At 42.9% G+C, this 26,586-nt stretch overlaps 1 protein-coding gene across 1 annotated transcript in view; it reads left to right on the top strand.

Moving 5' to 3' along the window:
• Positions 1 to 22,344, top strand: part of IFT52 (intraflagellar transport 52) — a 33,771-nt gene extending 11,427 nt beyond the window's left edge. Inside the window, exons 7-14 of the mRNA XM_043602332.1 lie at positions 2,519 to 2,645; positions 5,622 to 5,708; positions 8,062 to 8,130; positions 12,332 to 12,486; positions 16,822 to 16,909; positions 17,767 to 17,875; positions 20,347 to 20,492; positions 22,065 to 22,344. Coding sequence (XP_043458267.1) covers positions 2,519 to 2,645; positions 5,622 to 5,708; positions 8,062 to 8,130; positions 12,332 to 12,486; positions 16,822 to 16,909; positions 17,767 to 17,875; positions 20,347 to 20,492; positions 22,065 to 22,112 — 829 coding nt within the window. The 3' untranslated portion in view covers positions 22,113 to 22,344. The remainder of the gene's footprint in view (positions 1 to 2,518; positions 2,646 to 5,621; positions 5,709 to 8,061; positions 8,131 to 12,331; positions 12,487 to 16,821; positions 16,910 to 17,766; positions 17,876 to 20,346; positions 20,493 to 22,064) is intronic.
• Positions 22,345 to 26,586: the final 4,242 nt, after the last annotated feature.

Genomic DNA, 26,586 nt, shown 5'->3' with positions numbered 1-26,586 from the left:
CCATTTCTCTACTGGATTATTTGTTTTTTGGGTGTTGAGTTTATAGATTTTGGATAGTAACCTTTTATCTGATATGTCGTTTGCAAATATCTTCTCCCATTCCATTGGCTTTTAGTTTTGCTGATTGTTTCCTTCACTGTGCAGGGGAGGGGCAGAGAGAGAGGGGGAGACAGAAGATGTGAAGTGGGCTCTGCATTGACAGACTGACAACAGCTAGCCCCGATGCGGGGCTCAAACTCACAAACTGTGAGATCATGACCTAAGCCAAAGTCAGATGCTCAACTGACTGAGCCACCCAGGTGTCCTGATCATAATCTAATTCTTAAGCTTTGTGTCAGCTTATCCAGTTGGTGTAGGTAGAAGCACTTGGACTTGGAGGTAGAAATTTTTATTTTTGTGTCTTACTTGCAAGGTGACCCAAGCACGTTACTCTTAGCTTCTGTTCCCATGTCTGTGTAATGGAGACAACATGAATCTTACAAAGTTGTTGGGAAAATCCAGTGAGGCCATACTTGTAGAAGTGCTTGGTAAGGCACATGACATAGTATCTTACCTGCTGTTGCATTATTATGTCCTCAGTAGTTGTGAAGGGCAGAGGGCTGGTTGGTTATTTTCTGGGTCATCCTGGAAGCAGCACTTTCTGGGCAGGCTTTGAAATGTGGAGAACTAGTTGTGCTTTATGTTTGGAGATATCTTGACCTATTGGAGTCTCAGGTTCTCATTTTGCCCATATTCTATCATGTCCCTTTTCCCTTCTCTCAGCCGTAGCCTCACCGGCTTTGTTTCAATTCCTTAAATACACTACGTTCATTCCCACCTTAGGACCTCTACATATAAGGCCCTAAGGCTTACATTTAAAGTTGGGAATACACTTTCCCAGTTATTCAGTCTGCTAATCTTACTCATTCGTGTGTGGTTTGGAAAAGTCCTGTTTTTGTTTTTTGCATGGGTGTATAGCCTTATGCTCAAAGTCTTATCAAAATGTCAGTCTGATTGACTTCTTAGTAATAATAAAAGAAATAGAGGAATATAAATAATAGCTGACAGTTTTCATCATATGACTCAAGTGTCCGTTCTCCCTTCCTCCTTGAGAATCATCTCCTTAGAGTGCGTTTGAGGAAAGTGTGGGGCAAGGATATGCACCGACATCCATGTAACCATTTTCCCCACATCCCTTTTCTTCCTGCATGGCAACTATTCATTTAAAAAAAAATTTTTTTTAACGTTTATTTATTTTTGAGACATAGAGAGACAGAGCATGAGTAGAGGAGGGACAGAGAGAGAGGGAGACACAGAATCGGAAGCAGGCTCCAGGCTCTGAGCCATCAGCCCAGAGCCCGACGCGGGGCTCGAACTCACGGACCACAAGATCGTGACCTGAGCCGAAGTCGGACGCTTAACCGACTGAGCCACCCAGGCGCCCCAGCAGCTGTTCATTTATTTCTGCTTCTGGCCTAGGATTCATGGCCTATGGTCCCCTTCCCTGGGCTACTGCTTGGGTAGGGATGAAAAGGGGAGAATGGAGAATGTGGGGCAGGTGCCACTTCTCACCCACAATATGACGCAGAAGTCAGAGGGATAGGTGAGACTTGACTGAAGGGAGGGGAAGACTTAACACTAGCAGGAAATCATTGTGAACTTAAGCTAAAAAGAAAATTCTTTTAGCTTGGTCTAAGAGAAAGGAAAATTAACATTATCTTTATAGGGAGCTCTTCATGGGTGCTTCCCCCCACCCCCTGCCGATTTCTAACTTTATGCTTTGTTATAAGATTCCTGTTGCTCTCCATTCTGAGAGCACTTCCTTCAAATAACTACCTTTGCAGAGCTCCATCTTACTTTCAGTAAAACCTTAACCCCTCCTGCAGGGGTTGTCCATACTGCAGGGTCTGCATCCCACCCTTACCTGCCCCTCCCCCCCCTCCTCCACCATCCTATACCCTTTCCAGGTGTACATTGCCTCAGGTCAGACTGATTCACTCTAGATACTCTTAAGTCTTGTTAGGACACAGTAGGGGAACGACTCCAAGGCAGGTCTGTGTAGCAGGTCTTTATTCACATAAGTACTCACTGGTAACACAGCCTTCTAATGACAGCCACTCATTCCTGGAGATAACACCAGTCAGATCTCTAAGGAAGAGGAAAATGTTTACCTGGAAGACATTGTCACACAGAGCAAGCTCATTTATAGCTCTAGTTCAGCTCTTAGATGAGACTCCTCTTCCTCCTCCTCCTCCATAGGGATTTCTTTAGTTCTTCTAGTTACAGTCATTTACACATACAATTAGAAGTTGTTAATTTACATTGATATATTTTTAAATGCTTTATTAAACCAGTAGCTAGAGTTTTTGAGTTATACCAGTTTTTGAGTTAACAAACTAAAGCTTAGAGAAAATTTTTTTTGCGTGTTTTTTTTAATTTTATGTTTGATTTTGAATTGTTCAAGAAGCACTGAGATTATCTTCAAAAAATTTTTATTCATTTTTTTAAAAATTTTGATGATTTCTTTCATTTCTTACAGGGCTCTCACCTTTGTCTATCCTTTTGGTGCCACGTTGAGTGTCATGAAACCAGCAGTGGCTGTTCTGTCCACAGGCTCTGTCTGTTTCCCGCTGAACAGACCCATTCTGGCTTTCTATCACTCGAAGGTACAGCCTTTCTTCGATATGGGTGGATATGTTATTTTTATTATTGAAATAATAAAAACTACTATTTCGAGAGGGGTTTCATGTGTTTTCTCATTGGTCTTTACAACAGCCCTGTGAGGTAGTACTTCAATTAACTATACTTTACTTATGGGGAAGTAGCAGATCGTCCAATAATCGATGGAGTCGAGACTTAAACCCAGCTCTTATCATTCTAAATCCACAGCTATTCCACTGTAGCATGAGGTTGTCTATATTATAACCGTCTGTAACTACAGGCTGTCATTCTGAGTGTAAGAGGACCCATTCAGGGAAAGGTTGAGTTAACAAACTATACCAAAACACACAGAATTGTGCTGCCTTTATTTTAGTTTGTCCCAGAGCAACATGTCAGAAGACTAGTTGCTCAGTTGTCATCCTGGAGATCCCACAAAATGTGGGAGCATGTAGTCCCAGAGGACATAGCCCCTCTCATTGCGACCCCACTTATCCACTGCCTTAAAAAAATTTTTTTAAATATTTATTTTTGAGAAACAGAGACAGAACATGAGTGGGGGAGGGGCAGAGAGAGACGGAGACACAGAATCTGAAGCAGGCTCCAGGCTCCGAGCTGTCAGCACAGAGCCCGATGGGGGGCTTGAACCCACAAGCCATGAAATCATGACCTGAGCCGAAGTCAGACATTCAACCGAGCCACCCAGGTGCCCCACCACTGCCTTTTAATTCATGTTTTGCTGAATTCACCTTTATTTGTCTACCAATCACCAGCTGACCTCCCAGTTTTTCTTTAGTTCCTCATATCCTATTTTTCTTTGTGGGATTTAGGTATTTTCCCCTTCCATATTTAAAAGCTCTGACCTCATTTTATTAGAAAGTAAATAAATATATATGCTGTGTTTGAAAGTGATATTTAGACAAAATTCAAAATAGTTATTATGGTTGTTATTCTCTCCCAAAAAACTGGAAATATTTCTTTAAAATTAAAGTATTAAATGATTTAAGATGTGGAAATAATTGGTCTACATAAACTGTCACTTAGTAGGCACAAAAGTAATGAGACACTGTCTTAAGGGGCCTCTGGTAGTGTAATACCAGAACTATAATTATTTTTTTATTTTTTAACACAGAGATTCTACCTGGCTTAATTAGTGGATTTTTATGAAGCATCTATTAGATAGAGTTCTATGCTAACTGTGGTGATTCTTCCTGAAGTCATGAGATTATCATCTGCCCATTGCCTAACTATTTAAAGCCTGTTTTCCTAACAGGTGTTTAGTCCTGTCTTATAAATACAATCTTTCAGAGAGGATGTTGCCTGTCACTTTTAAGTTTGTGAGATAAACCAGTGGAAGGGGGGGAGCAGTGCTGTCTCCTTGCCCAGGGCCATTGCCTTCTTGAGCTTGTCATGATCTTTTCTAGGTGTTTTACTAGGATAGACTCAATAATATCGAAAGACCAAATCAGTCCTTGAGTAGATATACTCTTATTTAATTGGAAAAAATTATAGGCAAAAGCTGGAAAAGGAAGCTGAAGACAACGGTAGGATCTCCATAGGATCTCCATCGGACAGAATAAAAGGATTAAAGGATGATCTGTAATCTATTTGAAATAAATGAGGAAGGGAAAAAAAATAATATTAAAGAAAAATTCTAGGCCTAACTGTGGGTAGTAGTAAGAAGGAAAGTCCTTTCCTCTTCCTGTATTTAGTTACATATGTCAGTTCAAATCGCAGCAGAGTTCACTCGGTGCTCCCCCATTCTTTCTGTGCGTTTCCACCAGATTCACTTCCTGTTCTCAGTAACTGATGTGTTTTCAATGGTTGTGTTATAGCAATAGTGTTATTTTTCCTATGAGACATTTGCTTTTAATGTGGTACAAGTCACAGTTTGTTTTGCAAATTTTGTTTTATTTATAGAATTTGTCTACTTGTATCTCTTGAGAGTCCTTCTTTCATAGTACCTTACAGCTGTGCCAATTCCCTGATGCTGCTAGAAAAACCGCATTCGTTTTGCAGTTTGAACATTGCTCTGTTTTTCCCATTACAAAAGTAATTTATGCTCATTGTAGACAAATTGAAAATACAGTCATGATAGAAAAAAAAAGAATGCCTCTCACTACAAAACTGATGTCTTGATCATTTTGCTTTGGCTTATGTTTGCTGGTTTGCTTCATGGGCTTTACACTAGGGTGACTGTACAGCGTCTGGTATACTGTTTTTTTTTTTAACCTGATGTTATGACAAAAGCATTCTTCCATGTCACTGAAAACCCTGTGTCACTATAACTTCACCACTGGAGGAGTTCTGTTATTCTTAACCACTTCTTCTGTGGTGAACATTTGGATTTCTCACTTTTTGTGATTATGACTGTAAAATTGTCCAGAGAGTCTTACCTGCTGTGTTGCATATGTTGACAGTTTCAGCAGTAATGTGTGAAAGAACTTATTTCACTGAGACTTGACCAACGCTGTTGATAGCCATCTTTTTCATATTTATTAATCTGATCGGCAAAAATATTTTGTTTTGATTTTTTTTAAATCACTAATTAAAGTGTTTTCTTATTAACCGATTCTTTCTTTTATGAATATTTCTTGCTCGTGGATTAGTGTTCTGTTTGGATATTAAACACTGTCTTTTGGTACTCTAAAATATCTTTAAATCTTTACAGGTTGCTTTTGGATATTTTTTTCCTTTAAAATTCTAATCTTCGTTTACAAGTTAACTGGGAAAATACTGTAGAACCAGTTCACATTGCTTTTTTGTTAAAGTCAAATAGAAGGATATGGAAGTGTCTAAAATGAGAAGCATGTGGGAATGTAGTTGTGGTCATAGTTGATATTTTTAGACCATTAAAATCCTGATATGAATTGGCACTTAGTATATAAGACAGTTGCTCACATGATTCTGATGATGAGTTGTTGGAGACCAGGATGCTTGGGGTGCATTTCACGATCTATGTGACACTATTTTGTCATCAACAGAACCAGGGGGGGAAGCTGGCAGTTCTTGGCTCCTGTCACATGTTCAGTGACCAATATTTGGATAAAGAAGAAAACAGCAAAATCATGGTAAGCTCTTCTCTCTCATCACATTAATGTATAATGTGTATGATTTTCATGTCATTAAAAAAAATACTGCTAAGTTCATCTATTCATTTAAAACCAGCTCTTCAGGGGTGCCTGGCTGGTTCCATCAGAAGAACATGGAACTCCTGATCTTGGGGTCGTGAGTTCGAGCCCCACACTGGGTGCAGAGATTACTAAAAAGAAATAAATAAACTTAAAAAAAAAAAAAGATAGTAACAAAATAGAGAACAGCTCTTCAGCTCAGTTCCTCACACTAAGGATACAAAGTTGAGTCAGGCATAGTCACTGCTTTGAAAAAGTTTATAGTACATTGAGAGAGAGCATGAGAGACAGAGACATATGTTTAGAAGGATGAGGTAAAGAGCATCTGGGTAGCTCAGTCAGTTGAGTGATTTCGGCTTGGGTCATGATCCCAGGGTCATGGGATCAAGCCCCACATTGGGCTCCCCTCTGAGCATGGGGCTTAGGATTCTTTCTCTCTTGCCCTTCTCCCTCCCTCACAGGTGTTCTCTGTCTCCCTCTTTAAAAAAAGAAAAGAGAAGGGAAGGATATGGTGAATGTTTTCAAGCATGCCAAATTGGGGTGGGAGCCAACCCTGGAGGTGAGGAGTAAGCTCAACCAGGGCCTCACACGTAAAGCCCAGGAACTTGAACTTTCTGCAGAAAGCTGTGGGGAGCCCATGTAGAGTGTCCAGCAGCCTTGAGCACGGTCAGATCTGTGTTTCAGAAAAAACTCTTCTGTCAGGCATGTGGCAGGTGAGAGAGAGGAGGTGGAGTCAGTTATGAGGTTGGTAGAGTCAGCCAGGCAGCAAGGGACGCTGACATGAGTGGAGGTAGGGAAGGCGAGAACAAGGGGAAGGGCCGGCTGGCAGGAGCGGTGTCAGGAGGGGTTATGACAGGACTGGTCACTGGTTGATGTGGGGAATGAGGTAAAGGCATTGCAGTTGTTTGTCAGCTTTGTGTGGTGGAAACATGTCCTGTGAAGAATGACAGACGGTGGGTGCCAGAGCTGGACATTGGTGTGATTCTGGTGACTCACTTGCTAGAGGAAGGAGGTCCCCTGAACTTTTTCATTAATGGAACAAATTCCTTCAGCCTTAAGGACTGTTACTGGATTGAGAGTTTGATTAAGATCTTGTTTCTGTGGAATCTACATGAAATTCTAGTGTCTCTACACACATTTCAGGGGTATCTAGATATAGTCCACTTTCTTTTTTTTAAGTTTGTTTATTTTGAGAGAGTGAGAGAGAGAGAAAATGAGTGGGAAAGGGGCGGAGAGAGAGAATGCCAAGCAGGCTCTGCACCATCAGCATGGAGCCCAACGTGGAGCTCAATCCCAGCTGAGGCCCCATGAGATCCCCTGTGAGACCATGACTTGAGCTGAAATCAAGAGTCAGATGCCCAGTGCACTGAGCCACCCAGGCGCCCCGATACAGTCTACTTTATAGCACATTTATTTTTTTAAATAATTTTAAAATTATTTTCTAAAGTGATTTATTTATTTATTTATTTAAATAATTTGGTGGGGGGGAGAGCACAAGCGGGGGAGGGGCAGAGAGAAGGGGACAGAGGATCCAAAGAGGGCTCTGTGCTGACAGGCTGACAGCAGTGAGCCCGATATGGGGCTCAAACTCACAAACCGTGAGATCATGACCTGAGCCAAAGTCAGACGCTCAACTGACTGAACCACCAAGGTGCCCCTTATTTATTTGTTTTAAAATGTTTATTTATTTTTGAGAGAGAGTGTATGATTGTGGGAAGGGCAGAGAGAGAGAGGAACAGAGGATCCAAAACAGGTTCTGCACTGATAGCAGAGAGCCCAACATGGGGTTGGAACCCACAAACTGTGAGATCATGACCTGAGCTGAAGTTGGATGCTCAATTGATTGGGCCACCGAGGCGTCCCAGTTTTTTAATTTATTTTTTTAAGTAATCTTTATACCCAACGTGGGACTCGAACTCATGACCCCAAGATCTAGAGTTGCATGCTCTTCTGACTGAGCCGGCCAGGTGCCCCTGTCATGGGCACATTTAAACAGGAGTTGTTTTGGGATTGATCATGAGCAAGTTTTAATAAATTTTGGCCTGTGGTTAGAGGTGAAAGTGCCCTAAGACAAATAATCACTTTCCAGTAGTAAAAGTGACATTAGGTTGAGGAAAACTTTGAATTCGTATGATTTCACCAAGGGAATGGTGGTTACCCTTTTTTTTTTTTGAATCACTGCTGTATAGTCTTTTTCCCTTTATCATTTTTTCTTAATTGATGTAGTTATCTAGTCCCACTTTGGTTTTCTCAAATAACCAAGTGTAACTCTGTGTTTGTTTTTTAAATCCAGGATGTTGTTTTCCAGTGGCTCACGACAGGAGACATCCACTTAAACCAGATTGATGCTGAGGACCCAGAGGTAGGGGTCTGTGAATCATTAAAAAACTTCAAAGTGAGTGGCACCTGGCTGGCTTGGTCAGAAGAGCATCTGACTATTGATCTCCAGGTCATGAGTCTGAGCCTCACATTTGGCGTGGAACTTACTTAAAGAAAAAACAAAAAAAACCCTTCTAAGTGAACAAATGGGTCCAGCCTGCCAGCACCAGCTCCAAAGGATTATGTATCTCTTACTTTATCTGTAAGACAGATGGAAAGAAGTGATGCTTTCTGGAGTGATGAAAACCACATTATAAAAAAATGATCAGTGAATTATAGAATTAATTGAGATGGGAACCTCTTTATATGTATATGCCAAGCTTTCAAGATCATTATTTGTAGAGAAATACTTCTTTCAGAAATACGAAGGATATAAAAATAACTTTTTATGAATAAACATTATCTGAATTTAAATTTTAAACTGTAATTTTGGTGCCTTTAGGAAAAACAGTCCTAAAGCCCTTAGGATACTATTTATCAGATGATGGAGAGTGAGACCAGCATGGAAATAGGGGCCAGAAACCTGCTTTTCTGTCCTGCTGCATTCTGGCCATCAGACCTTAAGCAGGCTATTTCTTTCTTTTTTAATTTATTTTATTTATTTTTTTAACATTTATTTATTATTAAGAGACAGAGAGACACAGAGCATGAGTAGGGGAGGGGCCGAGAGATGGAGAGACACAGAATCCGAAGCAGGCTCCAGGCTCCAAGCTGTCAGCACAGAGCCCGACGCAGGGCTCAAACTCACAAACTGCGAGACCATGACCTGAGCCGAAGTTGGACGCTCAACTGACTGAGCCACCCAGGCACCCCATTAAGCAGGCTATTTCTAACCCTTTCTTGTCCTGGTTTTCTCATCTCTCACAGACACACCAATATCTGTACTCTCTGTCTCACAGGATAATTGTGAGACCTCAATTAATAGATGTGTACTCACTTATTAAATTAAAAGGTGTAGGAAGTGCTATACAGCTGTCAGACTTTCTTAAACCCTTGTATTTATTATATACAAGCACTGTGTATCATATACTTCCACATAAATCATCTTATATAATCCTTACAACAGCCTGGGAAGGAGATGGTCTTATTCTCATCTTAGAGATGAGGAAATGGAAATTCTGCAAGATTGCAGTATGCCCCAAGAGCAAACACTTGCAGAGCCAGAACCGAAACCCAGGTCTCGATTCAAAGTCTGCTTGTTCTGGAGCGCCTGGATGACTTAGTCAGTTAAGCATACGACTCTAGATTTTGGTTTAGGTCATGATCTCATAGTTTGTGAGATAGAGCCCTGTGTTGGGCTCTGTGCTGACAGTGTGGAGCCTGCTTGGGATTCTCTTTCTCCCTCTCTCTGCCCCTCACTCCCACGCGTGCCTGAGTGTGTGTTTTCTTTCTCTCTCAAAATAAATAAAAACCCCAAAAATGTTTATTTTAAAAAATAAAAAAATTAAAACAAAAAACAAAAACCCAAAGTCTACTTGCTCTACAATTGTGTCTCTGTTTCTTAAACTCTGAAGTGTCAGGAAAGTGATTTCCTGGCTGTGGATAGCAGGGAGTGGGTAAGAACATGGTCAGAAATGGTGAACTGCTGCCTGCTTCCTCCCTCAGCTGAGGGTGTGGCCTCCCCAAAACCGACTTGGGTTAGGAAACAGAAGAGCCCCGTGTCTAAAACATTCCCTCATACGGAAACATGAAGTATATGGATGTTTTGCTTGAATTCCTCCCGAAAAGTGATATAAGCCTCCCAAATAAAACAATTGGGGTACAGTCAGGAATTCACTTTTCAGATCTCACAGGACCCAACTCTTGAGTGGATGGCATCTTTGGCAGCTGCCAGTCCTAGTTAGGGCATTGGGGGCCGAGGGAAGCAGCACTATGAGATGCTGTGTCTGCTCCTGGTCTTTGTGGCCACCTGCTCTTACTAAGTTTCTGCCATTCCTGTTTTCTAGCTGAGGAAATGGAAGTAAGTACATTCTTCAAGGTCCCTGCTGAGATTGATACCTGACCAGCCATAACTAATGCGCATGTCAGGCTGATTCTGGAGCCTGTGCTTTTCTGCTGCTCTGTTGTTGACTGTCTACCGCACGCGACACTGGACTGGTTCAGAAGGGAAGTGTCAATAGGGAGCCAGAGGAAGATGGGGTCGTTGAGGCCTTTCTCTAAAATCATGCAGTCTCCTGTATGTTCTGCATATGAGACCTGGTGCAAATGTCCTTTGCATTGTAAGGCTTTGGCAAGTAAAATGCTGGGCCCAGTAATGCTGCAAAGTAAGAAATTCTGAAAATCCAAACTTCATATGATTTCAGATAAAATCTTATGTTGGAATAGGTTTCAAACCCAGCTCAGTTTCAAATGTTACTTAATGAAATGGTAGCTGAGTAAAGAGCTAAGAGGATTTACATGACAAGTTTTAATCTCTAAATCTGCCTGGGGCGCCTGGGTGGCGCAGTCGGTTAAGCGTCCAACTTCAGCCAAGTCACGATCTCGCGGTCCGTGAGTTCGAGCCCCGCGTCGGGCTCTGGGCTGATGGCTCACAGCCTGGAGCCTGTTTCCGATTCTGTGTCTCCCTCTCTCTCTGCCCCTCCCCCGTTCATGCTCTGTCTCTCTCTGTCCCAAAAAAAATAAATAAACGTTGAAAAAAAAAATCTCTAAATCTGCTAGGAAGTCATGAAAACCAGTGGTCTTGGGAACACTCTTATGTTTCTGTCTGGACATCTAAGGTCTTGATGGTTTTCTGAGCTAGGATTTGGTAGCAAGTCTCTGTGCAAAGATGCGAACCATCCTCAGGACCTTTGGGATGCTTGGCCCTTACTGATGTTCCTGCTGTGCGTGTCCTGACACAGTCAGGGCCTTTGTTATTGCTCTCACCTTCAACCCGCATTCTGTTACCGGGTTGAAACCTCTAACACAGACATATCTCTTGGGACATACATCTCTTGGGATATAGAGAAAAACGAGCCTGTTTGTATAGGCTTATTTCTGTAATGCCTAAGTGTGTTTCCTCAAGTTCTGGCACTGGAAAATGTGGAACACATTGTTGCAGTGGACTTCAGAGGGCAATTAGGAGTCAACTTCTTGTTGTCAGCACGCCTTTATTTAAAGTTAAATGTACTTTTTAGGTAGGTAATGCATTCACAGTTGGGAATTCAAAAGTATACGCAATGAACAGTTTCCCTCCTGTTTTTGCTGAACCACTTTGTCCCCCTCCCCAGTGACAACAATCTCAATTGTTTCTTGTATATTCTTCCAGAGATGTTTTATATATCTATAAGCAAACAAGTATGTGTGTGCATCTCCTTCCTTTTTGTTTTACACAAATGGTACTATATACACTGTGTGTATTCACCACCTTAGTTTTTAAAATTGGCAATATGTCTTAGAGATGTTTCCTTATTTACATATAAAGAGCTTTCTTTCTATTTTTGTTCATTTTGTTTCTTTAAGACTATTTTCTAATGTTTATACTGTAGTAGGTTTAACCAGTCTCCTATTGGTGGACATTTAGGTTTTCCTGGTGTTTTACAGTTACCAGCACACAGCATGTGTCATCATTTAGGGCTCTCAGCAGTGCTGGAGGCATGTCCTTGGTTAGGTGAGAAGGGCTGGGATCTAGTGTCCAAGTGGGAGGGTCATCTGTGCCGGGGTCACAGGCGGTTCATACATATAACAGGAGAGGAAGCCGAGTATAAGGCCTAGATGCTGGTGGGTGGATAGCTGTAGTGGGAGCTTGTGGACTGTCTTTTATGATTGCTTCTGTTTTCTCAACTGAAATAGAAAATAAGGTCTTCAGCTAAAATTAAGAAAGGTAAAATTGTTTGAGATGGATGAAGTGACAAAAGGAAGGTATTGCCTAGGACAACGGGAAGTGAATGAACTAGGAAAATACAGCTGATTGCTGAGCACTTGAGGTCAGTGGTCATGAAATCAAAAGGAGGCCAGTCGGCATGGTTGTTTATCCAGCTGTGTTCAGTACTGCATGAGGAATTACAGAGTTGGATTTAACCAGCGTTGGGGTTTAGCCAAGTGACTTTTATTCCTCTTTCCACATGAAATGGCTTATTTAAGGTTTAGTTGTTAGTGACCAGAGACAGTGAAATCTCTTGGCAAGAGCAGAACTATTGCAGAGTTAGACAGATGAAATTCTTACTCCTGCCGTGCTGTGTGATGAACCCTCTTGTGGCTTTCAGATTTCCGACTACATGATGCTGCCCGACACAGCCACCCTGTCAGAGCGGCTTCGAGTGTGTCTCCAGGAGGGCGATGAGAACCCAAGAGACTTTACCACCCTCTTCGATCTGTCCATTTACCAGCTGGATACCACCTCCCTCCCCAAGGTCATCAAGTCAGTACCTGTAGCTCTCAGCTGCACTGCACTTCATTCTTGAGTGTTTGGTTTGAAAACATGAGCCTGGGGATGGGAGATAGGGTCATGGCATATGTGGTATGCAAAACATGTTCTCAGATCTCTGATGAGATCGAAAAAGATAGCTGAGAAAATTGGGGTGGGGGTTGCAGTTATTAGTCTCCTGTTGTGTCCCAGGCTCTGTATCAGGCATTTGGGGCAACCAGCTTGTCCTGGTTTGCTTGGGACTTTCCTGGTTTCCGCAAAGAGGGTCTCATGCCCCCAGGAGCCCCAAGTAAAGTGAGTTGGTTAGGCAAGGTGCCCTGCAGGCACTGCATGTTATTACTTCACTTCATACTTTGAATTGCCCCTGAATTACCTGCTGCATTTCCAGCTGAGGAAACAGGTTTAGGGAGGGTAAGGTCTTCTCCCAAGGTGGGAGCCTGAATGGCTTTCAGACTGGGGCTTTCCCTTGTTTCATTGCCTGCTCTGTTGCCTGCTTGTTGTTATTGTCCATTCCTAATGACAGGGACAGGGACTGAGGGCAACATTTTTCAGCCTCTTTGGCCAGGCATGGGGTTTACATCTGGATAAACCAAAGGCTGAGGGTGTAAACTACCGATGAGTGTCTAACTTCCTCCTGCTGTATTTATGTTCAGGTTCCCCAGATACTTACTGACCACTTCCTGTGCCAGGCACTGTGTCCACAGTTCATGGTTTCATGGAGGAGACAGACAGAGGCTGTGGTGCAAGGTCATTGTATTAATGCTAAACATGGGCATAATGAAGAGTGAGAATTTGACTCTTAAGTGGGTGAGCCGGGAAGCCTTTATGAAAGAGGGGCCCTCTTAGCCAGGCATTGATTCTTTCAACAAACAATTTAGGGGGCCTTGTGTCTGCTTGGCACTGTACTGGGTGCTCCCCCGTAAGGGGTGAAGAGTCTTCAGGAGATGGCAGGGATGTTCAGAGAGAGAGGTGGGCAATGATGTAGCTTCTGTGCAAAGCCCACATGTTCACGTGTGTAGGTGTGTCCAGGCAAGGAAGTTTATTTCTAACTGCTCTTTGAACGGCATTTAGCCTTGACTTCAAATGAGGCCAACTTAGTAATAGTTGAAAGCTTGGTCCTCTGAAGTCCCCTGCAACAATCTGTTCTGTGTTCTCCAGCACAGGCACTTGAGGAGACCTGCCTGAGCATCACAGAAATAAGCCAAGGCAGACAGCCTGAGGCTCAGGGCAAGGGCCTAATTTGTGAATGGGATGCTAGTAAAGACCTCTAGAGGAGGGACAGGATTGAATCTGTTTTCTAAAACCAGATAAAACAATGCCTTGCGGCAGTTTATACAATTAATCGGGGGGAAAAAAAGTAGAAGAAACCAGCTAGGCGACTGTTGACAGTAGATTGGAGGGTTGAGGGACGACACTGGTGGGAGCAGTAGCTGTGGTTTCAAGAGATGTTTGGGAAGAAAGAATCCTAAGCCACAGGCCATGGAAGGCTGTGATGGCAAGGTCAGAGATAGTGGTTTCTCCCTCAGGGATCTGGGCACCTGGCAGTGCTGTGGACTGGCTCTCAGGATGCGGGGAGAGGAGAGAGAGAGGAGTTCTGCTCCAGGTGCCTCCATCTGATGTGGCTGAGAGGTTGCCCTGTGAAGAATGCAGGTGGAACCACCAGTGTAGATGTTGAAGAGGCCTAGAGAAGGTGATTAGAAAAGTGGGGGAAGGGCTAGGTACTCTCAAGGACAGCACTGGAGTGGGAATTGGGCTGGAGACAGGGCCTCACAGCTACCCTTGCTTTTGAGGAGGAAAAGAGGAGGCTTTGGCAAGCTGGGGAGAAGCAGCTGGAGGGGCAGGGGAGTGCGGGCAGCAGGAGAGTCCCTGGAAGGGTGTGGGGCAGGGAGTAGGAAAGAACTGGGAAACTGGGAAACCAGATGGCCTGGAGATGGGCCCAGGGCTCCTCCTCCTCTGTGGTTGGAACTTTTCTCAGAATAACTAAAGGCACAGCAGGCTGCCCCACTTGTGAGTTATAGTCCACCCAGTTTCTGCCTTTGCTTTCTGTCATCTTCTGATGTGGTTTACGTCAGGGTGTTGTGACTGTGCTGAATGTGGGATTGATTGGAACCATTATTTTAGTGCCATCAGAGTCAAGTAGTAGATATTTTGGAGCTTAGATAGCTCTTTTAATTGAATTTGTCTTTTATACCAAAGCAAAGGACAGTAGTTACGGGCCAGTTTCTATATGGTGCTCTTAGGAATTTATATTTGTTAGTAACATCTTTTGAATACAATTCCTCTTTTCTAAGTAAAAATTCGATTAGCCTTTAAATATTTAAACATCTGAATGATGTTGCTGTGAAGTAACTTCATTTGTCCATCTGGTATTTACTGATGCCTGTGGGGGTGAGGTAGAGACAAAGAGCGTGGAGTCCCTGCCTTCTGAATTCATGGACTGATGGATTGGGGACTGAGACATAGAGTGGTGAAAACACAGTGCCAGAGGTCAGGCCAGGGTGTTCTGGAAATAGATAACTCAGCCCCATTTCATAGGTTTCTATTTAACATTGGCATTTGTTCCTCCCCTTATGCCCCCCGCCCAGCACCCCCACCCCGCAGTCAGCTTTCTGAATTAGGTTTTCTTGGTTTTAAGATTAGTTTCTCCACGCATCCCCCACTCCCATCAAGCGCACGGTGACTCGTAGGTGGAGGAAGATTTGGGCGAGTTGCGAGCTGAGCAAGAAAGAGAAGATGCACTGGCGTTTGTTTTATTATTCACACAGGGCTTCAGTGTAGCCAGCTCCATCTGCAGACAGAGAGCAAAAAATCATGGCTGGGATGGCCAAGGCCAGAAAATCATGGCAGCAGGGTTCTTCGTGTGCCAGTGGTGGGACCTTTAGCTTAAACATTGCCCCTAATGACATTCTGCCTTCAGTATAGACCGAGTCATGGGGCTTTGGGTTGGCAGGGATTGGCCAGCTCTGAGTTCTGATCTTCCCTTTGTCACTCCTTACCCTTGTGACCTTGGGAAGCTTCTTTATCTCTATACTTCTGCTTTTTTTTCTATAAGAGATTATACCCACTGACCAGGGTTGTTTTGCAGTCGGTACTCAGTGAAAGTTATTCCTGTTCCCTCCCGAGGGATCTTCTGCATTGCCAGGAAAGCTTCTTCTCCCCAGGCACCTGGGAATAGTGGAGGCAGTGATAGCAGTCAGCTCAGCTAAGTGCCTTTCTGAAGTCACAGACCTCTTTCCTTTCTAAAATCACTTGTCCATAGAAGCAGGCATGAACTTTGTTCACACCCATTGACATTTGCTTGTTTAGCTTAATTTTAAAAGGTCACAAATGTGTTCATAGTTTAAATTAGGTGAGTATATTTTAATTTGCCTCATTTCCAGAGGATTCAGCCAGCTTACAAAATTATTACGGTGCAAAAGGATAAAAGGAATGTTTGAGAGAATGGAGGCAGAGGGGAAGCCATAATCAAAAAGAAACGCAGGGGTAAGGTCAGCACTTGACTCTGTAAACTCATCACTGGCGTTCTGCCTCGGCTCTAGCCACTCTGGCTGCCCTGAGGTTCTGTGAAAATATCTAGCACCCTTATTCCTGTTCTCCTTGCTCTTGCCTCTGCCTGGGATACTTTTGAAAGTAAGTGCATGACTTCCTCCCTCACTTCACTCAGGGCTTCTCTCACTTCTCTCACTTCTTCACTCAGGGCTATACCCCCTGCCTCTTCCCTGTCTTTATCCCTCTGTCCTGGTTTGCTTTTCTTCTTACTACGTATTGGTACCTGTCATCTAGGGTCTTGTTTATTGTGTGTCTCTCCTCTAGTAGAATGTAAGTTCACGAGGGCTGCCTTGGTCTCTTGTCTTCACCGTTGCTGTTCTCCTGGTGTATAAAACTGCCTGGTGCACAGTACATATTCAGTAAATACTTGCTGAGTGAGCACACAGAAGTATATATTGTACAGATCTGTTCAGTTGCAAGAAGCAGACTTCAGATTTGACTCTTGTCTCTTGGTGGTGAAAAAAAATAAGGAAACAGAGTGAGTTACCACATTTATAGTGTCCACTGGGTAAAAATAAAAAGCCTGTCTAGGAGAAGCCTGATATGAAACTTTAACAAACTTTCCCCTTCAGTTCACAGTATAGTTGTGCCGTGTGATACAGTAGGGAATATTCGTGAAAGGATTGTTACATTACATATACCAACACATTTTGTGTGCTTTTCTGTGAAAGTGTTGAACCACGTGATTTGATGGAGAACAGCACAGTGTGGTCGGTTAGATGTGCTTTGCCACAGTGTCTCATCCTGATTCCTGCTTTTTTTGTCTTCTTGCTAACACAGGGCCCATGAACAGCTAAATGTGAAACATGAACCTCTCCAGCTCATCCAACCTCAGTTTGAGACCCCACTGCCAGCCCTTCAGCCAGCGGTGAGTAGGTGTGCATGGGGGATCCTGCTACAGAACCCCACTGTTTGTCCTTACTTTCCAGCTGGGCCATCACATGGGTCCTTCTCCCAACCATGTGTATTTGTACACCCAATGCATGTGGTACTTCTCAGGAAGTTGTGTTTCTCTGGCTCTAAACATGCAGAGACCAAACCTATTAGTACTCCTTAGGAACTTCCACTGGGTGTAGCTCCCAACTGAGAAATCAAGGGCGTGGACTTTTCTGGTCGTTAAGCATTTCCCATCTGTGTACTTGGAGGGCATATAGGAGAAATCCTGGGTGGAAAGGAGGAAATGCTTTGTACTGCAGCTTTGTAGGCAACAGGCCCTCAGATTCATAGCACATTCTGTAGCCCAGGGGGTAGTCACGTGTGCACAGGTCACTTTCAACATTCCAGTCCAGCATTAAGTCAACTTACCTTCAAAACTCTTATCCCACCACATTCTGGAATACACTTTCTACATGGATCTACATCTGCTTCCCCAATTTCTGCCCCTAATGAACTCATAGTTAAATGAGAAACAAGTTGTCCAGTCAGATGTTCAACACAAATAAGCATAATTATCCCCAAGCTTTTGTCCTTGCACAAGTTAGTGGGCACTGGTGTGTCAGTTTGATCAGTTTAGTGCTGTTTTAGAGCTGGTTCTGTTTGATTGCTTACAGTGCACTAGTCCTCTTGCTTGATATGGTCTAACGGGTTAGGGCAGGAGGAGGTGACAGGCATTTGGGTGGTTCATCCCAGGGAAGGGCTGAATTGGCTTCTCATTTCCTTCCATCTTATCACTGTCAGTTGTGGCTTTGCATGCCTTCTTTCATGAAAGACCTGATTTCCTTTCAGGTTTTCCCTCCCAGCTTCAGGGAGTTACCACCTCCCCCACTGGAGCTGTTTGACTTGGATGAGACATTCTCTTCGGAGAAGGCCCGCCTCGCTCAGATTACCAATAAGTGTAAGTTTGGCCAGGTTTTTTTTTGTTTTCTTTTGTAGGTTTTATGTAGTTGTGAACTTCTGAGATTTGCCATGAGAGAAAGCTAGAGTTTGTTCAGGGAGAACAAAATATGAATGGCAGTGTAAAATGAGAGTTTCTGTTTATTTCATGTAAATGATGTTGGTTGTTTCTCTCAGGCCAGTTTGCTCAGTGAGTTAGAACATGATGCAAAGCAGAAGCCAAGGTCTCAGCTTTAACCCCTATAGGTCTTTAGTTCTGACTTATTGAGTAACCATAGGATGCATTCTGACCCTGGCTGCCACTTAGCAAGTCTAGGTCATTGGTCATACGAGCCGTTAACTAAGAAAATTCAGTCAAGGCCAGAAGAATTATAGAGACTTCAGATCGGAAGGGATCCTGGGAGAGTTATGTGTATCCACCTTGACATGTGGATGAGGAGGTGAGGCCCCAAGCCTCATGCCTATGAGGTGAGTGGTTCTCCTGACTCTTGGCCCAGTGCTCCCCTGACATGCATAGCAAATGGGCCTGCACACAGGTGCTCAGAGGCATAAAATTAACCATCCATTTTGAGGCAGTGACCCCACTCCTGAGAATCTAATCTAAGGAGATATGTGAAGGCATATAGATGATTACTATGTTATTTATTTTTTAAATTAGGAATAAAAATTATTTACCCATTGGGAATAGGCTTAGGGTACACTAGCAGGGGAATGGTAGTAAATTGTGTCACATTTATTTGATGGGATGACATGTCATTATAAAAGAGGTTTCCAGGGGCCAGGGAGTGACACTGATAGAACTTAAGTGAGAATCCTAAATGAGGAAGGGCAGGATATAAAATTCCATGTTCACTAGGATCCTAACTATGAACAACATCTATATGTACCCAAGGACCAGGAAGGAGACTGCAAAAATAAAAACAGTTCAGTGTAGAACACCTTAACTGCATCTCTCTTCTTTGTCAAGCCTTGTGGTAAGTGCTGAACAATCAAAAATTAGCAAGATGTAGTGATTGGTGCAGTAGGAATAACACACCTGTGAAGGGTCAGATGGTTTGACCCAGCATTTCTGTTTCTAATTTATCCAGCTTATCCAAAGAAATCCTTGTAGAAATATGAAACAAAAAGTTATAGCTATAGAGATATTAATTGAAGCATTAAAAAATTGACAACAGTCTAATGGCCCATCAGTAGAGGGTTTGGTTTAAAAAATAATGAAATATTATACATCTGTTAAAGGAAAGATACAGAGCATAAGTTTTGACATAAGATGTCCATGAGACATCGTTAAATAATGAAAGCAACTTACAGAACTATTATAGTTTGATCCTATTTTTTACACATATGTAAATATGTAGGCATACATGGCAATAATTACCTTATGTGGTATCAGTGGAGATAGAGTTGGGGCAAGAGATTTTTGCAGCTGTATGGTTTTTTTGTTTTGTTTTGTTTTGTTTTTTGAGAGAGAGTGTGTGTGCATGCATGAGTAAGGGAGGGGCAGAGGGAAAGGGAGAGAGAGAATCTCAAGCAGACTCCATGCCCAGTGTGGAGCCTGATGTGGGGCTTGATCTCACGACCGACCATGAGATCATGACCTGGGCTGAAATCAAGAGTCAGATGCTTAACTGACTGAGCCACCAAGGCGCCCCTATGGTTTGAATATTTTAATAAAAAACTTACATTTCTATCATAGCTTTAAAAAATGCACATCAGAAGGGGAAAACAGAAAGGAATTACAGTATAGTGTAAGAAGGGCTGTAATGGCTGTCCATCCTTGATATAGGGCTGCTGGGGATGGCTGCACAGCATATCGGTGGAATAACATATCGGCTGCAATAACATATCGGTGGAATTATGAATGATTTTTTTCTTCTTTCATTTCCTTTTCTATCATATTGCTATAATAAATGCTATTTAAAATACCCATATGCCCTTCTCATAATGGTCCTTGCTACATTCAGAGAATGGTAATTTGATTTCCTTCTAGTTCCTCCTATTCTTTGTAATGTAGGAATGCTGGATCTGGGAATAGGAGAGCCAGAGCCATTCCAGCTTTATTCTAAAGTGTATTTATTTAATTTTGAGAGAAAGAGAGAGGGAGAGGGAGAGAGAATACCAAGCAGGCTCCACATTGTCAGCATGGACCCGATGCTCGAACTCACTAACTGCAAGACCATGACCTGAGCTGAAATCAAGAGTCGGATGATGCTTAACTGACTGAGCCACCCAGGCGCCCCCAGCTTTATTCTAATTAGGAGTGTCACACTTTTGTCCTGATTTATAAAAGCAGCACATCAGAGATCTCTTTAGTTTGTTACTGTGTAGGTCCTGTGGTCACATTACCCTAGGAAAAGTGAGTGATCTTGAGAGGTATAGGAACCTGACAAGGGGACACCTATACCACAGTAAGTCTGTACTTTGGAAAGGACAGGAAATAAGGGTTAATCTGACTGCTCCAACTGTGCTTAGGTACTGAAGAAGACCTGGAATTCTACGTCAGGAAGTGTGGTGATATTCTTGGAGTAACCAGTAAACTACCAAAGGATCAACAAGATGCCAAACATATCCTTGAGCACATCTTCTTCCAAGTAGTGGAGTTCAAGAAGTTGAATCAGGTAGAGCCTAGAAAGCCCACTGAAGTGGAAGCTCTTTGAGTGGTGGTATCTTCCATAAACTGGACTTCTCGTATTTTATGCCATTCATTCATTCTGCAAGTATTTATTAAGTATCTACTAGGTAAACAAAACAGACAATGATCCCTGCACTTATGTTCTAGCTGAAGCTTGACAGAAGACAATAAACATAATAGATAAGTAAATCACATGGTATGCTAAAAGGTGATGGCATAGAAAAAGTAGAGCAGGGATCAAGCATGCTGAATGTGGCAGTATTAAATAGGGTGGTTAGGGTAGGTCTCACTACAAAGGTGATATTGAAGCAAAGGCCTGAAAGTGTTGAGGATTTTGCCATGCAGACAGCTGGGAGACGAATGTCCCTGGCAGAGGGAGACCTGTACAAAGTCCTGAAGGCTGGGCTTGGCCTGGCTTTTTTGAGGCATAGCAGTGATGTCAATGTTGCTAGAGAGACCTGAGCACAGGATACAGAAGCAGGCCATGAGGTCAGCACCTCATGACGGAAATCATCTTTCTCTGGACTGAGGATCAAGGGCTTTAAAATTATGCCTGGCCTTCATTTTGTCTATCCCTTGATGAGATTTCTAAAATTAAATGTTCAACCACCGTTGGAAATGGGCATTTATATACTACCTATTCTACCAATGGGAGAATAAATTTGTCCCACTTTTCTGGAGAGCTTTTTTATATTGCTCAAAAGTCCTCAAAATGTATGTACCTTTGACACAGCAATTCTAATCCTCAGAATTTGTCTTAGTAATACAATCCTGAATGTGTGTAGATTTGCCAACCAGGATGCTCCGTGTAGCACTGTTTTAACAGAAGAAAAATCTTCATCAGTATGGAGCTAGTTAAGTACCAAGGGTGCATCCCTAAGATTAAAAATGTTTAGAAGAATGTTTACGGACTTGGGAAGACATTCAGGATATGGTAAATGGCGTTGGGGGGAAGGGCTATAAATATATACATACTTAGGATTGTATGTGCTGAGTGGAATGGTTGGGATCTACTGGCAGGGACTGACTCTCCTGGGTACTCATGATGCTAGACGTTGGGGCTGTGGTAGTAAACAAGATGAAAGTGGCCTTTGCTATCTCTTCCTGAGCCACATGCAGTGGGGGAGACTGGAATATATAGGGGCAATTAACAGCGCTCTGATGTAATGCCGTGAGGAGCACAGAAGTGAGTTGATATAACTGCGGAGCACTGAAATGTGGAATTTTGCTCAGGTAGGTTCTCAGCAGTACTCACCCTGCTGACAAGGCAGAGACAGGCCCCTAAGGCCAAGATAAGAAGTCTGGTGTGGTATTTGCCTTGGTGCCTTCAACTGTATTTGCTCCCCGCTCATTGCGGTGGGTGGCGGGCAGTAGTCAAAAGCCCTGTCCTGATAGTGAAAACTTGATCCTCCAGCTGGATTCAGCCTTAAAGCCAGAGATTACTATATGTCCCAATTAATGATGGTTCAGAATCTTAATCAAAGTATAAAACACCAGACTTCCCATTTCATGCTTTGTACTGAAATACTAAAATTCTGTGTCTTATTTCTTCATTCAGGAACATGACATTGATACAAGTGAACCAGCTTTCCAGAACAATTTCTGAGGACCATGCTTCTTGAAGCATCTTCTGCCTCCTGATTCCTTTGTAAACTATTTTTGAATTGTTTCTCAATTCCTTATCAACATTGTCTATACACTCTTTCTTCCATGAGTTGTGGAAGGTCTGTGCGTCTTCTGTAGTGCCCAGATAGGTATAGCGTTTCTAATAAGATCCTTATGTAAGATACATTCCATTTTTAAGATTAAACCTACTGAATCTGTACTTTTATAATTTATGAAAGTCTTTCATTGAAGTCTTTTCTTCCAACTGTAGTTCTGAATTTGAGTCTCCTTTATCAAAGGCATAGATGTCAATATTATGAATATTATTCAGCTTTTGGACTACCTCAAGGATATAAAACAAACTTAACCCACATGACCTGTTCGCCAAATGTGCTTAATGAAAAAGATGAAATAGTAGATAGATACCTTCCTTACATAGATCACTCACCCCTTGCTTTCTCAGCTGCCCCCAGGACACAACCATTTGGAGGCTGTTGTCTCCATTCACACTTTACCACCCTCCTCTGAGCTCCTGAAGCACGGAATTGTCATTTTCGGTTATGATGATGTGATCATCTGTCCCAAGGACAATGGGAAAGACTGTACGTGCTTGAATGGGACAGCTGGGTACTGGATACACTGGGGACCTGCATTGGTGGACCCTCAAAGCCAGATAGAAGATTGCAGAGCCACTACCAGTGTGTAAGGAATGTGTTGCAATGGGAACAGTTTAGCTGGTGGGTTCTATAAAGATGGGAACTGTGGAAGGAAGGCCATTTATGGAGAGTGTGATATAACCCCAAGAGGAAGTAATGCGGATGAACTCAAGTACTGTTGTAAGAAAGGTGGCATTTTGAAATAGATTTGGTCTGATGGTTGGAAGGTCAGATTGGCAAGATTTTGAGCCTGATATCCTGGGAAGTGGTGGAGCTATTGGAAGATGGAGATTCTGAGAAGTGAGCTGCTTTGGAGCATATGAATCCAGTTGAGATGATGGCAATTCATAGCAGTGGAAATAACCAGTAAATAGCTAGAAATCCGAGGTTTAGAAAAGATATTGCTATTGTTCATATGGAGTTGATAATTGAAGTCATGAGAACAGTCTACCAAGGAATTAACATTTTTAGAAATTCAGAGCCTTGGAAATAAAGGCTCACATCCTGAATTTCAAATTATTTATTCATGTTAAAGGTCTGTTCACAGGCTTCCATTCTCTCACACACTGGAGCCCTAGTGCGGGGCTTATTCAGAGTAGCCAAGTCAGAGCAGAGTCTTGGGGAAGGAGGAGACCACTTTGCTCAGAGGGTAGAATCTGGAGGCCAGCTGAGAGAAAACTAGCCATAGAACAACTGGAGTGTTGTGGCAATGTATTTGGAATACATTTCATAAATGTACTCAACTATTGTCCCCCAGCCCATATCCTCTTCTCTTACACTGTGGGTTTAATGCTCCTGCAATTGAGAGATGAGGTCCATGTTCCCTCCCTCTGAATTAGGCACTATGGTGGAAGTGACACTGACTTGTGAAGCTAGGTCATAAAAGGCTATACAGCTTCTGCCTAGTTCTCTTGGGACACTCACCTTTAGAGCTACAAGCCAACAATGGAAGAAGTCTGAGGCCCCTTGGATAGACTATGTGGATGGGCCACATATAGGTGTCCTGGCCAACAGCTAGAGGTCCCAACCTATACCAGTATCACCTGCTAAACATGTGAGTGAAGATGCCTCCAAAGTGATTCCTGTCTCCAGCATCAAGTCATCCCTGGCCTTTGAGTTGTCTGAGCTGAGGCGGCAGACATCATGGAGCAGACAAGCTGTCCCTGTACCTTTCTCAATTCCTGATCCACAGAATCCACAAACATTATAAAATCACAGTTTAAGCTACTTATTTTGAATAGTTTGTTATGTAGAAATAGATGATTAGAACATATACCTACAATTGTAGCAAGAACTTTTTGGATCTATCTGAATTTAATCCAACTTTACTTCCCAAAGGGGACACAGAGGCCTAGAGAGACCTAGGGGCAGAGGAGCACTGACAGCCTGCCTACTAACCTAGAGCTGTTCCCATTACATGGACTTGAAAAGGTGCCTTGGAGGGGGCAAAGCCTGTCCTATCATGGGTCATGTGGCTTTTTCCCTTGTGGCAAGGATGTATGTTTTTTCCCAACTTTTTGAAAAATTTGAAACATCTAGAAAAGTGGAAAGAATAGTATAATAAACACCAATACCTACCACCTTTTAAAAATTAACATATTACCATATATACTTTATATATGTGTGTATATTTTTCTGAATGCTTAATATTAAACTTCAGACATTATATACTTCATTATATAACTACAGTATACCATTATCATTTGATATTTCATGCTTAGTCAGATGTTCCCCAGTTGTCCCCAAAATGTTTTATAGATGTTTTTTCAAGCCAGAATCCAGACAAGTTTCACACATTGGATTTGATTGTCTCTGATCTGTTTTAAGTCCAAAACACAGTTCCCTCTGTTTCTTTCCCTCCTCCTCCTTCCCTTCCTCCTCCTCCTCCTCCCCCCACCCCCCCTCCTACCTCCCTCACCCCCTCCTCCTCCTTCTTCTTCTTTCTTTTTTTTTAATGACATTGATTTTTTTTGAGGAGACTAAATTATATGTCCCACATTCTGGATTTTTCTGATGGTGTCTATTGTCCCATTATCTCCTTTACTGCAAAGTGGAAGTTAAGTTTAAAGGCTTGACTATCTTTGAATTAAACATTTTTGGCAAGAATAGCTCATAGCTGATGCTGTGTATATCACAGTCCTCTATTAGAGAAATTAAGTTCAATCCACTAGTTAAGGTAGTGAGCGGGGGTGCTTTTAAATTCAAACATGAGCTACAAGAATGTTTTTATCCCAGTTGCTGTTCACCTATATTCTCGAACTTCTGGTATGCAAGCCTCTCGAAATGAAAAAGTTAATGGAACTGAACAAGTATGTCAACTTCACTCTTAAAACATACACACAAACTGGGGCACTTGGGTGGCTCATTTGCTCAGGTCATGATCTCGCGGTTTGTCAGTTTGAGCCCCATGTCTGTGCTGACAGAGAGCCTGCTTCAGATCCTCTGTCCGTCTCCCTCCCTCTCTTTCTCTCTCTCTCTGTCTCATGCATGCACAAAAATAAACGTTTAAAAACTCCTTAAAAAAATACAAACACAAAAACAACAAAAAGTGATAGTATCAGTCTTAGTGGGTAACAGCATAAAAATAACTGTTGGAGATCTTATTTGTTGACCTCAAATACATCTCTGCTCAGAGAAACTTGAGTGTCAAAAGAAGAGGAGATATAATGAGAAAGGGGAGATAACATGTTGGGGACAAAGGTCTCTCCTCTCCCCAAGAGCAGGAAGGAAAATTTGGAGTATCTTATTCACAGATCTACCTACAGTCTGGCTTTTGCTAACTTATTTATAAAACCAAATATGAGAGGTTTTATTCAAACTGTTCCCTAAAAGGTTCTAGAGTGTTACGTGTGCCCTAATGAAACTTAATTAAAAAAAAATAGGTAATACCTATGCATGGAACTGGAGGACTTTGAAGAGAAAGAATTTCAACCTCCTCAGCCATTCAGTTCCCTATTCTGCAACTAATGTCATCAATTTCTTCCCCTGCCTTCAAGAGACAGAAATATTTAAAAAAAATTTTTTAACATTTATTTATTTTTGAGAGACAAAAAGAGACAGAGCATGAGCAGGGGAGGGGAGGGGGAGAGAGGGGGAGGCACAGAATCCGAACCAGTCTCCAGGCTCTGAGCTATTCATTAGCACAGAGCCCGATATGGGGCTCGAACTCACGAAGTGCGAGACCATGACCTGTGCTAAAGTCTGACACTCAACCGACTGAGCCACCCAGGTGCCCCAAGAAATATTTACTTTAAAAAGAATAAGAAATTTTGCGTATACCAAATTTTACCACGAAGCCTACCACCGTTTACACTAGCGTTCTACTTCTGCAGCTCACAATCTAACTGGGGAGAGAAATTAACTTCGTAGAGTCGCAAATGGTTACGCGCAATGGTAGCATGAAGGAAACTGCAGTGTCAGGAGCCTGTGCCGGGCTGCTGAAATACACGGGGAGTCAGGGCCGGGTGGAGGCAGAGCGGTCAACAGGGCTCTGGGCCCGAGCGACCACTGGACGCCAATTCCCGTGACCGCCACGAGGTCGGAGCCGACCACCTCCATAACCCCTGGTCCTTTTTTTCACCCGTCCTCCGCACGACCCGAAATGGCAGGCGTCGGGAGAAGCCTCCCAGCTACTACAGATTCGAGGGATCACGCGCCAGGCAGCAGCCGTAAGAGGCAAAGCTGTCAGGGCTCCACACCTCGCAGCCCGGCTCCCAGGGGACCCCGAGCGCAGGCGCCCCGGAGTGACGTCAGGAGGCGCGACTCCCGCGATGCTTCGCGCCGCGCCTGAGACAGAACGCGCGCCCGGCAGTCCGACCG

This window comes from Prionailurus bengalensis, chromosome A3 (genome assembly GCF_016509475.1).
Source record: "Prionailurus bengalensis isolate Pbe53 chromosome A3, Fcat_Pben_1.1_paternal_pri, whole genome shotgun sequence".
Classification (NCBI taxonomy): domain Eukaryota; kingdom Metazoa; phylum Chordata; class Mammalia; order Carnivora; family Felidae; genus Prionailurus; species Prionailurus bengalensis.
Note: the sequence above shows the minus strand (reverse complement) of the source record. Positions and strands in the feature narration are given on the sequence as shown.